Source organism: Ceratosolen solmsi, unplaced genomic scaffold (genome assembly GCF_000503995.2).
Source record: "Ceratosolen solmsi marchali unplaced genomic scaffold, CerSol_1.0 scaffold29, whole genome shotgun sequence".
Lineage (NCBI taxonomy): Eukaryota > Metazoa > Arthropoda > Insecta > Hymenoptera > Agaonidae > Ceratosolen > Ceratosolen solmsi.
Window position 1 is genome coordinate 9632978 of NW_011948417.1, and position 18185 is coordinate 9651162.

Here is an 18185-nt window from a genome sequence, read left to right on the forward strand (position 1 = left end):
TTTATTTCGAATCATTATTTTTCAATTAATTACATAATAAAGTTCTTATCAATGCTAATGTAATATATTTTAATTATATTAATTATATTTAAAGCAATCATATCAGAAAATGGAATCTAATTAAATTATTGTATAATTTTTATCAAGCTTACGATAGTTAGAAATGTAAACTAAATAAAACATAATTTTTATGCTATCACCATTAAAGAGCTTATTTTTGCTTGTAACCGACTCATTAAGGGCATCTTTATTCATTACCATTATTTTGAGTATCTATATACTTTTAAATCTTTGTACATGTAAATGGTTAAATATATCAAATAATTTTGTTCTTGATTATGTATACATTTTAAGAAATAGGATAAATAATCGGTAACAGGAACGTTCAAATTTCTTTCAAATTTCAAATTTCTTCAAAACGTTTTTGTTTCATCAACCTTGATTTAGATCACATTCACCCACCCAACTTAGTCTCGTAACTACATATGCATGTCCCCTCTTTTTTTTATCTTTGTCATCCCTTCAAACTATTAAAATGATCGAAAGCTTCTGTAGTTTTTCGTAAGGTGCAATGGTGCATGGTTACCAACAATTTTTTTTATCGTGTCTGCCTCTGCTTATTACAAATCTTTCGTTCACACTGTTTTTTCAACAATTATACTCTAACGATTTTCTTTCTTGTTTAAAAGGGAGAAATCCACTATCTCGGCGCTTCTATCCAGTGAAAATGTTCATTGTAGTTTGAATTATAATAGACTTCAGTGTTGACATTTAGTAAAGAGTGTTTATATTGATTAGCTATCATTATCGATCTTTAATACATTATTATATGTAACAATAAAGTTGAAATGCTTATGTGTTCATCATACACCCATCGATCTATATTGTATGTAGAAAATTGCATGTACTATGTGCATGCGTCAACTTTGATTTGCTGGAGCGTCGATTGTAGCCACTATATATATATATAGAAATATAGAATATATTCGTGTTTGCGCGACTCACCTTTTATTACAGTATTCCTTCGCGATTGAGGTTAAATATAGAGCGAATCAGTGATTGTTTTTTGCATATTTCATAAGCAACGGCATTCTGATATTTTTCTTACTGTTTAATAAGGTGAATAACAGTCTCAGTAAAGAATCAGAATAATTATCTTCTGGTGGTGTGACGATATGTTTTATTTAAGGTGTTATTAGTGAATCCTGCTGAGAGCTTCTTAGAGGCATTCGTACAGGAATTTGAGGGCAACATCATTGAACTTACAATTTTCTCCAAACAATTTAATCATTTTATTTTTCAACGTAAAGAAGTCACGTCAAACAGATCATTTTATTATGTATTTAGATGGAATTGTTATCTTGTTGCTTAGATAGGACGTCAAAGATCCAATTATCTACATTCTTAAAGGAATAAAAGAAAATAATTAGTCAAACATAAGTGTTTGAATAGTTTTTGAAAGTTGTATTGTTCTTATTGTTCTAAAAAATAACATGATGGATACGATTGACATACATTTAAAGTTTGTCGAGTGCCTTACAAAGATTGTTGAGAATCCCAATCCTAAAGAAGTGAACGAAGCATGGAGTCATTTAGAAAATTTAGTATCTCATAATAACTACAATGTAGATTACAAACAGGTATTAAAGTCAATATTGACTGAGAAACATATCAATAATATTGATCAAATACCTAGTGTACTTCAATGGTTTTCCAAATTTATATCTCCGGAAACTACTGCTGGTACAATATCTGCCGACATAGCATATTTTTTGTCTTCTTCAGCAGAATTTTTTGAAGTAAGTTATTATAAATAAATAAATAAATGTTTAAATAAATATTTAAATAAGTATAATATTTATATTATTTGATATACCCAAAGAATTAAACAATTTTATAATTAAAATAAATATGTATTCTAAAAGTTGTATATATTAATATTTTAAATACTAAAATTTTTAAATATAGAATCTACAAAAATCAACTATTTTACTTGTATATAAATTAAACATTTATAAGTCACTGAAATTTAAAAGTTAATACGATAACGTTTTAATATCATTTAATTATTGTGGAATTATTATATAATTATATTTGTAAAAAGTTTTTTATATTACAAATTATGATCCATTATATAGTTTATTTAAATATTACTTTCATTATCATTGTTATATTACTATTTTAAGGAAAAATCATACTTGGCTGAGATTTTGGAAGTAATAAATGACAATGATTCCATATATTTAACCAAATCTGATAATAGCAAATTGTGCCAAGCTATTGTTGAAGTATTGTTTTGGATGAAACAAACAAATGATAAACAAAAGTATAATGAAGATATTATAAAGATAAAAAATTTTTTGAAGATGATATGGAACCAAAATCTTCTGATTGATTGCTTTGAAGTGATATTTAAGATTTTTTTGAAAAATAATAGAAAAAAATATCCCAGTTCAGCTTTAATTATTGTCTTTCATGTGGTTAATGAAAAATCATGGATTGGTGATGTAGATGCAGTTGTTTGTCAATTGATAGATAAAATTTCAGATAAATCTAAAATTGTTCAAATGCTTAGTTTGTTTTGTAAATGGATTAATCAGCCTCCAGATACAAATATGAAATATTTAAGCTCATGGCTAATTTTATTTATTAAAAATTTGGAAACAAATCATAATCTGCCTGGACTGACAAAAGAAATAGCAGAAATGGCTTTACCTTCCATACTTATTGAAAATTTGAATTTAGATGTATTTTATACAATTGATACAGAAAGCAATATTGTTCTATTTTTAATGAAAAGAATTGGGTCATTAGAATTACTTCATAAGATTATGCCAATAATATATAATTTACTTAGTACTCAAAAGGGCTATAGTTCATATCCAAATAATCCAAATGTGTTAACTATTATAGGTATTACAAGGTATCTTCATCTTCATCGATTTTCAGAACATCTTAAGGTTAGCTGTGATAATTGTAGTAAGGTAAATGAATTAATAAGCAATTTTAATAGTCAAAGTTATACAAATAAAATTCTTGAAGAAAGTGAAGAAATGGAAGTTTGTTATCCTAGTACAAGTAACGGTTTTGGAAGATTTAATAACGTTAAAGTTGGTCTTTTGAATCTTGGGAATACATGTTACATGAATGGTGTTTTACAAGCACTTGCAATGACTAACCAATTCTGCCACGAAGTGTTACTTTATAAAAATAAAAATGAATTAAACAGTCAAACAGTTTTAAAAAACTTGCAGAATCTCTTTGCTTTATTAAAGTATATAGATACAAATTCATTATCTCCAACTGCAATTTTATATGCATCTAGACCATCATATTTTATGCCTGGTCATCAACAAGACAGTTCAGAGTTTTTATGGTTAGTATGCAATATTTTGTTACTAAGTTTATTACTAAAGCTAACACTTAGGATTTAAAATATTAAATTTCAGTAAGCAGGAATTAAAAATTTATATTTCAAAAGTAAAAATAAATTTTGAAAGTAAATAGTTAATAAACTAAATTATCCCTATTTTTTTTTCTTTTTTTATAAGATATTTACTTTTGTATACATATTTAACAAAATGCTTTATTTTTTATTACAATTTCTAATTTTATATTAATCATTCATATTATTGTTTAGTCATCTACTGGATGTCATGTATGAGCAGGAAAAATCTTCACTTATGCAGAGCAATAGTACTGATAAAACTATTAATACAAAGTTGAAAGTTGATGATAATGAAATGGTAGATACAGAAGAACCTATTGTGGCATTAACTTCACCATTGAACAATGATGGTACATCATTAAGTATGTATAGATGGACTACAGAAGAGAATTTAAGTGAAGGTGTTTCTTTACAACGGAAAACGCAATCTTTAGCTGATTTTTCTCAAGGTTAAAAATATTTCTAAATTATAAACCATTACGGCTTATACTTTGCCTCTTTAATTTTAAAATTCTGATGAAAATCAGCTTATTTTTATTATTGTATTTGTATAATACAACGTTTTTGTGTGAATTATTTAATTTATTAAAAAAAAAAAAAAAAAAAAAAATAGAAATGAAACTGAATTTGGAAGGTTATTTAAAATTAATCAAGTTACAGTTTTTCAACCTAAATATACTTTATATTCATGTGTCAATTGTAATAAATTACTTACTCAATATTTTAATGAAAATTGAAATATACATACATTACAAATAAAATAAAATAATTATTTAGAAAATATAAGTGTTTGAGATTAAAATAATTTGTATTTAATTATCTAGTATCTTTTCTTTGATTTTTAATGTTTATTAAAAATTTATTTATATTACTTTATAATAAATATGATATAGTATATATTTTGTATTAAGATATTAAAATTATAATTGCAACTTAACAAATCACATATTGATAATTTGTATATTATCTTGTGAATGTATGTAGTTAAATTCTTAAATAATAAATGAAATTTAAAAATACAATCAATAGATTGAAAAATAAATCTCATTATTATTTATTGTTAAATTTCAATAGCATATGAATATAAAATATTTTTATTTATAGAATTCTATGAAAGATATTTGTTTGTCAGTAAGTGAATAATATATATATTTATATATTTTACCTTAATTACATTTTTTTTTTAATTTTTATTTTATTTGATTTTTTTTATTTTAACATCTGCAGATCAACATGATACATTATAAATATTCATTAAATTTATAGGCGACGAACTTGTCCAGACACAAAATGCTCTTTCAGAGTCTCATTCGAATTCGACTGATAGTGGTATTCAATCTGTTGGTGGTGAGGACTCTACTTCATCTTCAATTTCTTCAGCCTCAGTACCCTTGGTAGGAATGTCATCATCATCGTACCTTGTACATCGAGTCTTTGGAGGGGAACTCAAAGTTACTTATCAGTGCATTATTTGCAATACAGAAAGTGACAATACTGATAAATTCAGAGACTTACAGCTTTGCTTCCTAGATAATTTGGCACCAAGTAAAGAAATTTCTGTACAGGATCTCATCAATATGAATTATTTCCTTCCAGAGAATTTGACAGGAGATAATAAATATAGATGTGATAAGTGTGAGAAATTGTGTGATGCTCGGCGAATTATTAAAATACTACAGGCACCAGCACATCTAATTCTAACTTTAAAACACTTTAGGTAAGCTAATCTAATCTAATAATATCATGCCATAAATAAAAATAATTTTTAACATTTATAATAATAATAATAAAACATAATGATAATTAATGATAAACAACTGTACTTAAATTTTAAATATAATAATAGCCAAAAGTATTAATATTTGAATAGTAAATTCAAATTTTTTGATATATTCAATTAGTTAATAATAATTAATAATTAACAAATAATTAATGCATAAAATTTTAATATTAAATTATTTATACTATTATTTTGATAATAGTTAATAAATACGCATAATTATTTTCTTAAAGTACTAATAAAAATGAATGTAATTATTTAAGATTCTTCTAAAATTAATATTAGAGATATTTGACCTAATTAAAAATTAAAATAAATTGAAATCGTTAAATTGATTTAATTAATTAACTGAATTTTAATAAACATGATCAAGAATATTTTCAATAAAGAACTACAATATTTGGTATTTACGAAATATCTATAATTTATTTGTAATAAACCATATAAATAAATAAAGAAATATATATAGTAGCTTTGTATTATATGCGTTAATTAAAATTTTAATGGTAATTTTAAACATTTTTTTGGTGAATTAATTTTATACGCTCACTTCTTAAGAGTACGAATTTAATACCCTTTTTTTATAAAATATAGTTTTCCATTAATACATTTTATAAAAACATTTAGTCCTATCAATTAATAATTTATTATATTCTTTTATTGAAATATACAATGAATGATTAGTATTTCATAGTATTTTATATTTTTAAGTTCGGTAAAGTTAATTTAATATATTAGTTTGTAATTGTATATTGTTTTTTTATCAGGTACGATTCAGAGAGTAGACTAAGAACAAAGTTGCGTCGTAAAGTCTTCTACAACGAAACAATTCAGTTACCAGTTCTCGAGAAATCTAAAGAGACATTTCGATTGTACGCAGCTGTAGTTCACTCTGGTTACAATATGGACTATGGACATTACATAACATATGCTTGCGACGCTAGAAACCGTTGGTATAAGTTTAATGACAGCTACGTATCCGAGAGTAGTATTGAAGAGTTTAAGAGCCTTGAACCTCCCGACACGCCTTATATCCTGTTTTATAAAAAATGTGATGATACCTTAGAGGCAGATGCACCCGAGTTTTCGGTCCTTAGTAAGAATTTACAAGATTATATTAATAAACAAAATAGGCAATGCTTAAAAGATCACAGAGCTAGCGGATCCAAAGTACGTCGACATGCTACCCCATTATATAAGCCTAATAATTTCGGTGGGAAGGATGTAAACGATGATGAAGATGATAATCCTCCACCAAGTAACTGCAGAGCAGCTCTCAATGTGCCCCAACGGCCTTGTTTGTTTTGAGAGGTGTATGATTTTGTGAGTCTCCCATCTATTGGTTCCTTTGTAAATTCAAAATTGGAATTGTGTCTAATAATATTTATGCACGGGCGAGCGGATGAAATTTAACAATGTGTTTCGTTCGGGTTTTAAAATTTTCAGTATTGTTTTGCTGTAATTGAGAGTGATATAGGAAAAATATTTAAATACATATTAAACATTTATAAATTAAGTTAAAAAATTCATTTATGCCAATATTTGCATTAAATTTCGTATGAAAATTGACAATATTTTTAGCATAGCACAAATGAATTTCGTTTAAAAAATACACTTTATGGAATATACGTTTATACAAAAATTCCGTAGCGTTACATTGACTGGCCAAATCTGTTTATTATTTTTTATTAGTTATGCGAATTACGGCCTTTAGACACCGGGTATAAGAATATACAAGTATCATATCTAGATAGTCTTTTAATATAAATAACAAGAGTAAATATGCGTATGCAGGCATATGAAATTATATTTAATTAATCCAAGCTGGTTATTTTTTATCTAAATGAATAAGAGATACGAATAATATTGATTTTATATATTTCATTTTATTTATTATCTTCATTGCAATTGTAAGAACTTGTTAAAAAAATTATGCAATAATTTATTTATTTCTTGATGAATATGTATAATTTCATAATAATTTCTTTCCTTTTTATAACAGCTGTTTTTTATTCAAATTTGAAATATATTCTAATTTTTAAAGAAAGCAATTCTTGATTTTAATTTATTTAACAAACAATATTAAATTTTATATTTTCGAAAAGCTAATTTTTCGTAAAAATTAACAATCTTAATATTATTCAATATTATGATCATTTATGAAAATTATGTAACTTTTTACATCGTAACGGGACTTTTTCAAAAAGACTCTTATGTAAACGAATATCGTAGTTAATGCATATTCTTATATGGGTTTGTGCCAATCACCTAATGTGTTGGTCGAGTTGGAACTTGTTCTATCTACTCGTAAAAGCGGTAGAATCGAGTGGAAAGTTTAAATGGAGTAAATAAATAAAGAAAGAGGTAGGTGGCCGGAGAAAATAACAAATGCAAGCATTACATTTAAGAATGATTTTAATATCAATTTAAATCGACACATTTACCATTGTCCTTACCCATCGTTTATTTTTTCTTCTTATTCCCTCACGCCTCAGCTCTCCCTTTGCCTTTTTCACATCTTTAAATTTTTCCTGTCTCCTGAATTTCTGTTTTTTGTCGATGATGTATATCAATAAATAATGGAGATTCAACTAAATTTTTTATTTGTCGTTCAATTCAGATTGACGTTGATTCATACCTTTCAGGAGTTACGTGCCTTTCCCTTGGTCACACAATTACGAAGTTGTTAGAACTCGTTACGATATTAAAAATTAAAAATAAATTTGAAATCGTATTGAAAACTTTTTTCTCATTTGGAATTTTATGGTAGGTTCTACATTTATTCAATAATAATAAGTTGATTTTAGTTACTTTTAAAAATAAAAACTAAAATCAAAAAATTGTTTTTTAATTAATGTAAATCATTTTTTTTTTTCAAAATATCTCTAGGCGAAAATAAAAGATAAGCTTAAAAGAATACCGTTCATCTGTATGAAAGAAGAATGATTATATCTTTATTATAAGTATAAAATCTCGATAATAAATGTCAAAATTCTATACTTATATAATAAATAAACTTTTATAAAAAAGGTAAAAAATGTGATTTTTATATTAATGTATACATGCATTGAAAATTTTTAATTTCATTAGAAAAAAGTAAATTCGTTCTAAAATATTTGAATCTCTGTATATTACAATAATTCGTACTTTTATTAGAATTTTTTATCAATCGGTGTTTATAATTTTAATCGTTTAAATCTATGCAAAAATTAACTTATTTGTATCAATATGTTTAAAATATATGAAATAAAATAATAGTTTATTTTTATGTTGAAGATAACAATTTGATATGTATATGATTTCTAATGAATTTAATTTTTGCATACGATCGAAAAATAGTAAATTTGTCATGCGATAATGTCATGTAAACTTTAATTTTTACAAAAAACTGTAAAAATTTTGAATAAGAAACTACATATTACAGAAAATCTAAATCTATTTTTTTTAAGAAATTTGTATTGAAATTTTATGTAGAAGTAATTGTAATTGATCTACGGTACCAGAATGTTCTTATTTTGATTGTATTTATGGTATAAATTATTTATAATTGTAAAGAATATTTTATTTTAAAGTATGTTAATTAAAGTATGTATATGCGTCATGAAATTTAATTAAAATTTGAATAAAATGAATGAATTTCATTAATTATTTACTATATTTATTGGTAAATTATGCATTTCTTAAATAATGAAACATACTTTAGTTTAAAAATATACAATTATTCAATTATATAGTTTTATTGATTCATTTTAGTCATGCGAATTGTTAACAAAATTTTTATATTTCATTTTGCAGTACGACAAATTTCTAATATAGTTAAATTATATCTTTTTTCATTGTGTAAAAAAATTAGTTCCTCAAACTAAATTTGAATTTACATTGATGAACATGTAAATAGTTGTTTTAACAAAACAAAAAAAAAATTAAGCTAAATTTAATAATAACATTTAAATAATTTTTGCATACATTGAAAATCTGTGATAAATTTATAAAAAATGACAACATTTATTTCTTTTATTACTCGTACTTCATTATTATTTTTATTCATATTGTACAATAGATGTATGTACAAATTGGTCTTTTGAAAACTATAATTCAATAGTGATTTGAAAAAAAATTATTAAAGTAAATAAATTCAAGTCTTTGTAAATAGTAATGGGATAAAAAAGACTTTTTGTTACAGGAAAAAACAATAATAACAAACATTTATTTAAATATATTGTTTTGTTTTCGAGAAATGAGATACAGTAAAAAAAATGAATGTAAATTAACAGTATTAATATTCCAGTAGTGGCTAGTATTTAAGTTTCAACTAAAATTATTTTTGTGTTGTGCTTATTAATAAGATATATTTTATTTAAATTTATCTATGCCTCATTAATGTAGTAATGAATTTGTAATAAATATGAGAAAACTAAGATTGGAGATTTTAAGTTTTAATTGAGCACTAATATTGTTTTTAGTAAATATTCATATGATTTAAAAATAAAAATAAAATTTAAATTTAATTATTTATTGTATAAAATATTTAATTTTCCTTCCAATTATATATTTTTATAATGTTTAAGTCTGAGGTGTTCCTTAGATCCCCTCGTTTTTCGTCGACTGAGTCTGTTGCGTATTTTGGTGCACGCTGTAGCCGTACTAGAGGACTTTGAATTCTTTCACCGTGTAAAAATTTAAATGTGCATATGATTTTGTATTTTACATGTTATACCTACACGTGAAATACGTATTAATTTATATTGTATATGTACGTGCACATTATACTCGCTCGTACTTGGCCTATAGTATCGGTCGTAGCGAAACTTACCACAAGTAATAATCTTATCAAGGATAATAGATAACAATATCATAAAAATTATTGGCTATATGTACAATAATTATTTTTATTGTGAGTATTCAGTTCCGAGATCATTTAAAAGAAATAGCAACGATAGAATCAATATTTATTAAGAAAAATTAAAATTAAAAAATAGATAAATATCACGAGTGAATATGATTATTTAAGGTAAATATCAGCAGTACCATTAAGTAACTATACGGAATGGATAATTGAAAATTCCATCTATTTTGTCGTACCTCATACAATACACTGGACACTAAATTACACTAAATACACTAATACACTAAATTAAAATACCATTTCATCAATCATTTTGATTTTGATCGTGGAATTCCTTAATACGTGCGTTATACAATTTAGTATAATGAAAAAGCATTGATAATTGTGGATAGAAAAGAGAAAGAATAATAGAAAAAATTTCTAATTTTGTGAAGCAGTAACGTATCTTTAAATAAAAACATGAGTGTAAACGGAGAGTTAAAAGTGGGATATAGTTTAGATTATAGACAAACGTTTCAAAGAAAACATCATTTGTCGCATATTATATTATAGGAGTATTATGTAGATTTTTTGTTTGGCAAAAATCTGATACAAACAATTAATAATTAGATAATGATTTTTTCGAATTTGTCATCAATATTATATAAAAATTAAATTATTAATCAAAGCCCAGTGTTATTAAAAAAAAAAAAAAAATAATAATCAAGGACTTGAAAGATAATGCAATTTAAGTTAAAAAGAATTCAATCATAAAAAAACGACGTAATCCAATATTTTGCTTTACATGTTCTTGACATGTTTGAGATCAAATAAAAATATGCAAAATATACGTGAAAATTATATGTATGGGATGAATATATTTACTGAAAATTCGTACGTATTCTTACAATATGCGAGTGTTCTTCCTCATTCGATCATAACACCTTTATCTGCTGCTATTACATTTTAATGCTACGAACGAGCCATAGTAAGTTGTATACGTTTGATATTCCGTATTAACTTAGTCGATTGAGTAGAATCTTCGATTTTTGTCAATTTTTGCTTTTTTGATGAAGTTATATTTTTTTAGTATTTTTGTTTTTTACGTTTCATTAATAATTTCATCTGTATAATATTATATTGTTTCCAAATTTAAATTATCTATTGATTATAGCTTTTTAACCATTGAGTTAATACAGTATTTTGAACTGTAAATAATATACAAATAAACTATTTCGAGATGAAATATTTGAATGAATTAGAAAATGGTCCGTTTAATAAAATATACCTTATATTTCTATGTATTCTTAAATGCTAAGAATATGATTTTCTATTTTATTTTATTTAATAATCAAAAAACAATTAGTATAAGTATAAAATAGGACTATGTTTAAAAAAATAAAAAATATTGGCTTAAGGACATAAAAGTTTGACATTTTAAAATTATCTAATAAGTTTAATAGCTATCAATTTAATATAAAATTTTAATATTTTTTACTTTAAACATTTTTTTTTATATTGTATTTTAATAATATACTAATCATAAACATATTTCTTATAATAAAATATATAAAATAAAGAATAATGCAAAACCGTAAAAATGAACTTGTTTAATTAAAGATAATTAAATATAATTTTTTGTAGAACGAATTAGATTCAAATATCCATGTGATAGGGTTCAAACACAGAAAAGTTTTAACATAACATTACATAACATTTGTAAAAATGTTATGATTTTACATTTTTATGCAAGTTCTTAAGAAATGATATAATAATGTATTTTCGATACATTATATTTTCATAAATTTATAAGGAAATTTTATTCAGACTTTAAATCTACGTATTTGATGTATTGCTGTATATATAATTATAGATCAAATACTAAGTATATCTTTTATTTTTACGTATTATTCTTTTTTAAGACTTCATTTATGTAATACCTATAAAAAACAATAAAACAAATATTTCTATTTGAATTTTTTAATATTTTTAAAAGATTTACCATGGTATTAATGAGTTTATTTATAGAGCTATATAGCATCTCTTTTATCTTCTTGATTTGTTGATTTTAATATGATTGTCTATTTGGATGGACCATGCCGACAATAGCTATCACATTATTTATTCCGACCAATTTGGAAAAGTCTATGAATCATTTTCTTAAGAATTACGTTTACAATTATATAATATTCTCCCGGAATAACAATATTTATGATTATGATTAGTAAGTATTAATTAATTATTCAATCATTAAGTATTCATAAAAATGTATATTTAAGTCCATCAAAATTTAAATCTAAATAATTAAAAAAAATATCAAGAAGCTTCGATATAAAAAACTATTAAACAGGGATTGGTATTTTTGGTTTTAGTCACAATTACAGTTAAGTTTTCAATAAAATTTTGTTAATGATATAAAAAATGTAATTAATTTATTTGAACGATTGCATATATTTTGTAATATATATTTCATAACATTCTATTTTTAAAACTTATATTTTATATATTTGCAATAATCTAATTCATAATTTTGTTACTCTTGTTACGTTCTATTGACTTGTAATTTGCAACCTTTTTATGTTTAAAAGCAAAAGGTAAAAAAACAAAAATGTAAAAAAATCGAAGTATAACTATTTTAAGTAATTAAAAAAATTAATATATTAATTTATTTTCTGAATTTAATATCAAAATTAATTTAACTGTAGAAAAATAACTAAAAAATTAAAAAAAAAATCTAAATTATTTAAAATCATTTTAAATAATCTAAAAATATAATTTCTATGTTGTTTGAATCTATTTAAAGATACTTATTAATAACACTTACTACAAGATACTATTTACACTGTCTTTAAAAACTTCCTATTCGGTCTAATTACTAACTTAATGTATTCTTTAATTTTTTTCATATATAACAATTATTTTATTTTATATATAAGTAATTATGTATATGTAGTTTTTTATTTACTAGTCTTTTTTTGCATATTTTAAAGCAATAATAAATTATAATAATATTAAAATTATGATTTCATAGATATTTATTGATTGTAATTAATGAATTATGCAAACTTATCATGAAAACTATTTTGCTATTTTACATCAAGTATTATTTTATTATGAGAAGGAAGCAAGAGTTCAGTTTTTTTTATTGATTTTGTAATCAAATAAGTTGAAATATAAGTTTATGAAAGAATATTCATATTTACAAAACTTATGGAATGTAAGAAGTTCTGTTAATGTAATAAATATTTGCTTATATTTTTTATTCGAAAATAAATGCATTATTGTATTGAGTATTATTGAATGGATTTAAATGAAATTATATTATTTTTTTGCTTTTATAATTATACAGTTAAAAATTTAAGCATAATATTTTTTAAAAACATTTCCTTTGGTAGGTTTTTAATTACATATATACATAATTGTACGTTTATTTAAAATAGAACCGAGATTTGGTTAATTTTTATATTGTGATAATAAAAAAAAGCCTTAAGAAAACAAAATTTTTAATCTTTATTAATTCTACAGAGGGAATAGAATCTAAAAAACAGAAGTAACGAGTGAATATTAGTGACTAATGAAGGTATTTTAATGAAAATTATATGCTCATAAATAAGTATTTTTCAATGTTTAGTTACAATACTTACATATATAATGGCAATTGGTATTATTAAAGCTGGGGGCAAATAATTAGAAACATTATATTCTCAATGTATATTCCATAGTATAAGTTATGAAATAAATATGTATAAATAATTCGTAAAATTGTAAAATATTATGAATATAATTGCTAATAATTGCATTATTCGGATATTGGTGACCGTTACTATATTGTAAAAAAGGTTAGTGCACAATTGAATAATAAAGTGGTTGAGTAGATTGTATTGTGCCTACATTTCTCGATCAGCAAGCGCATCGTAGATTCAAGAAGGATTAGAAGGATTTATACCGACGTATTTACGCAGATGTGCCTGCGCTGGAATCGGGAACGATACTGAGCAATGACAAGAGCAGCTGTTCCAAGTTGAAAGAAAAGTATAGAAACAGTTTGATAAGCTAAAAAGAATAGTCATCTGTCCGATGTAATTTTATATTTTTAATAAGTTATAATCTCTTTTTGTGATGTATCAATAATTTTATACTTAACAAATCGTATGTTATGCTTTCGGTGATTTATTAAAACCTATATTAGTATTTAGTTAATAATTTTCTACATTAATTTATAAATTATCATTCATTTTTATCGTAATACATGTAATAATATATAAATTAAAAATTGATTTCTTAAGAAGAAATTAATTCTATTAAATCTAATTATGCAATCAAATTCTATTATCAATTCGATGCGAGGTAAGTGAAAATTAATCGTTGATTCATGTATATTGATGGGTTTCAACGTATTTTTGTTATCAAATGTAAATTAAAAGAACATACTTATATATATAATTAAAAATTTTTTTATATTGTTTTTACGTATTTTCATATTTTTTGAAAAGCAGTTATAAAAGGTGCATCTGTAAAATAATATTGTCAAATAAAATTATAAACTGTTAAAAACTAACAATGAAATATTTTTAAATATCTAAGTTATTATTGATATCGTCATTAAATATATTAATTATGTTTTTGTAAATTTAAGAACAAAATAACATAAGAAAAATGATCTACTTTCAAACTTTATTGTATTAGCATGCCCAAGGTACCAATTTTTCACGAATAATTTATTTGTAAATTTTATTTGCATTTATTTCAATTTATTTCAAGGTATTTCAATATATTCGTTTCTTTGTTTTCTTTTTTAGCTCGTATTTAGATAGTTATGGGGATCTCTAATTTCCACCTTATGCGTTTACTTTGTGATTCTTTCTACATTTAATCATATATAAACTATGCTTTTATATAATAATTATTATTCAAAGAATCTTATATTTTTAAATTAAAAATTGTATTTATTAAACATTAACGTTATCAAATTTGTTTTAAAATAATGAAAAATATTGAAAAATATTATTATAATACTGTTTAATGAAATATTTTTAAATAAAATAATTCAGTTTTTTATATAGTTAATAAATTTTATTTATTATACATCATTATATATCATGTATTTGTTACATACATCGTTAAATACATATTAATATATATATATATATATATATATAGCAATTACAAAATGTACTTAACTTTATTTAATAATATTATTTTAATATGATATAAATTATTTTGCGAATTAATTAATTTAACGAATAGAGGTTTATATATTTATATTATGAAATATTTTATTAATATCTAATAAATTTATAAATAAAATTTTTAAATAACTTTATAATTTAATTTCCTTACAACAATAATATTCTTATTTACTCATAATTATTCAAAATATTATTGAAGCTTGTAAAAAAAGATATTTTAATGTGAAGCGCTTTATAGTTTTAGAAAATTTAAAAAAATTGAATTTTATATTACGTTACTATTATAATCATTTACAATTTTCTATTTACAATTTTAAGTTGAATATTTCCTTTTTTGATGATAAAACATGTTTTTATTTTAATATTTATTTTAAAAATCATAATCAACGTTTTCATTATAATAAATTATTTTAAGCATTTTCATGAAAATAATTTATAATTTTATAATAAAAATTTCATGAATTTTTTTTCAATTAGTTACATGAATAAAATGTAATATTTAAATACTACATTTAATAATATATGACAATTTTATATTTTTTATGATGATGTTTTGATATTAATATTCTAATTTTATGTTAATTTTTTAACGATTTATTTAATAAGTTTTTAAATTAATTATAAGAATATGTAATTAAAAATTTTTTACATGAACATTATGAAAATTCTATTAGTAATTGATAAAATTATTTCATATATAATTTTACAGGGAAATTCTAGTAATAAACAATGGTTATATTAGAATACAGTAATACTATTAAATATATACATTAATTTATTAGTATATATTCAATAATAAAAAATTATGAGTACATTATGATTTACAATATTTTGTAAAATGCTAATGAACAACGAAACTAATACATATATCATATTATAATACTTTGAACGTATGATAATTCTAAAAAGATTTTGTTTATAAAATGATTTGATAAATTTTGTGAATTATGATATAAGGAATTTTGTAATTCTTAAAAAGATACCAATGATAGTATGAGACATTAATAATATTCATTAATATTCATTACTATTAATAATAGGTTTTACAACGTAGCATACAAATAAAAGAAATTCAAGAAAATGTATATTTAATTTATTTCAAATCTTATAAATGTTTCCTAATATTATTATAATTATCCTTTTTTTGTGTAAAAAAGATTCAGTATTCATTATGTAATAAATTAAAGAATTATATGAAAAATAATGGAAAAAAGTGTAATTTAAACATTTAAATTATATTCTTTGACTTATGTACTATGCATAATCCTATAATATATCCTGTAGTATATATACGTAAAATAGGAGCAACGAAGTAAAATAATTATTAATCAATTAATAATTTAAATAAAATAAGTAATAGAATGTCAAATATTCAATATTTTTTATTGGCATGTACATAATTACAATTCTAGAATTTTCGGTAAAATTTGTAGAAATTGTGAAATAAAATGTTTAAAGATATAAATGTAATGGAGGAAAATGTAAGTAATAAACGATAAAGTGATAATGTTTCTTTATGATTTTTTAAAAGCAATTATTAACAGCGTAATTGTGTAAGTGTAATAATACGTATTTGAAATAATTATTTAATTAAAAATATATATTACTAATTAATCGTTATTTATTTGTTATATTAAAAATTAATTACAATAACTATTCAATATTTAGAATATTTTAATACGTGTCATTATAATTACACGAGAGAAAGTTTACTTTTTCTTATAATATCCCTTCCTATACCATTCCAATACTTATTTTTAAATAAAATGTATAAGTTGAAAATTAATTCTTCTTATTTTATTATGATTATTGCTTATAATTCGAATACCTTTATATTATGCATAAATTACAAAGTTTGAATTATCATTTTTACGATAAATTAAATTTATTTCGTGATAAAGTATTATGCTAATTAAAGATATAAAACATTAAATGTTAATTATTTTTATTATGTTAAATATCATTTTTAGTATATTTGTACATTATATATAGATGTAAAAATGTTTCAATAAAATAATGCTAGGTATGATACAAACAATTAAAAATTAATTGCAGTATTTGATAGTAAGCATAAATCTCAAATAATATTTCATCAAAATGTAATTTCTTTCTTAAATAGTTTTTTAATTATTTAAATAAATATATATATATATATATATATATATATATAAATACATTTATATAAATAATTTTTTAATTTAGCCTTTCGTAATTTTATCTATCACTCAATATACTGTTGACAATTTTTAAATTAGCATGATGATTATGCCGTAGATGAAGCTCACCAAGTATTTTCAATTGACTATAGTGGTCTTCAACAGATCACCACTGACTACTTCATCTGCAGCAGATGAGGCAGTAGCCCTTGCATAAGATAGTGCTACATACATAGTCCGACACCGAGTGCACAATTCCTCTTTGGCTCAGATCTTCGCGTATTTATTTACATCTGTATATTTCACATAAACAAAAGTGTATTTTCTTTAATAATGCATGTTTCTTAATGAACATTTACCTGTTTCGAATAAGATTATTAAAGTTTTTATTTTTAAATCTTTTTTATACATATTCCCAAAGAGAGACAATTATTTTTAGTGCATTAAAGAATTTGACAGCCTTTTTACAAATATTGAAATATCAGTATATTTATTAGTGGCTCATGAAAATTTGTGTCTTTTATAAAGCAATAATTTAAATGTAATATAAATATAATTATTTTATATATTTTGTATAAACTAGTTTCATTAGTCTTCTGAAACTGAGTCAATTGTATTAAATTATAAGATTCTATTACAAATGCTTTAATTTATAAGCTTGAATTGAAAAAAAAAATCCATGTTCAAATATATGGACCAATTAATGAAAACAAAAAAAGGACATAAAACATAAATTTAATGCATTCTAAATCATAAATTCAATAAAGTTGGATTTATTAACTTTTCT

At 22.4% G+C, this 18185-nt stretch overlaps 1 protein-coding gene across 1 annotated transcript; it reads left to right on the top strand.

The window, feature by feature from the left end:
* Positions 1–1208: 1208 nt before the first annotated feature.
* On the top strand, positions 1209–6729 carry LOC105359826 (Deubiquitinating apoptotic inhibitor). Its single transcript, XM_011496535.1, has 5 exons — positions 1209–1799; positions 2187–3376; positions 3641–3897; positions 4715–5165; positions 5996–6729. Exons 1-5 carry the CDS (start codon positions 1494–1496, stop codon positions 6534–6536), a joined length of 2745 nt encoding a protein of 914 aa, XP_011494837.1. The 5' UTR covers positions 1209–1493; the 3' UTR covers positions 6537–6729.
* The last annotated feature ends 11456 nt before the right edge of the window (positions 6730–18185 follow it).

Excerpts from the sequence above, each read along its gene's own strand:
- LOC105359826 (XM_011496535.1), top strand. The coding sequence starts at position 1,494 with ATGATGGATACGATTGACATACATTTAAAGTTTGTCGAGTGCCTTACA. Across the intron at positions 3,377-3,640 it reads GACAGTTCAGAGTTTTTATG|TCATCTACTGGATGTCATGT; the intron begins GTTAGTATGCAA and ends ATTATTGTTTAG. Across the intron at positions 5,166-5,995 it reads CTAACTTTAAAACACTTTAG|GTACGATTCAGAGAGTAGAC; the intron begins GTAAGCTAATCT and ends TTTTTTTATCAG.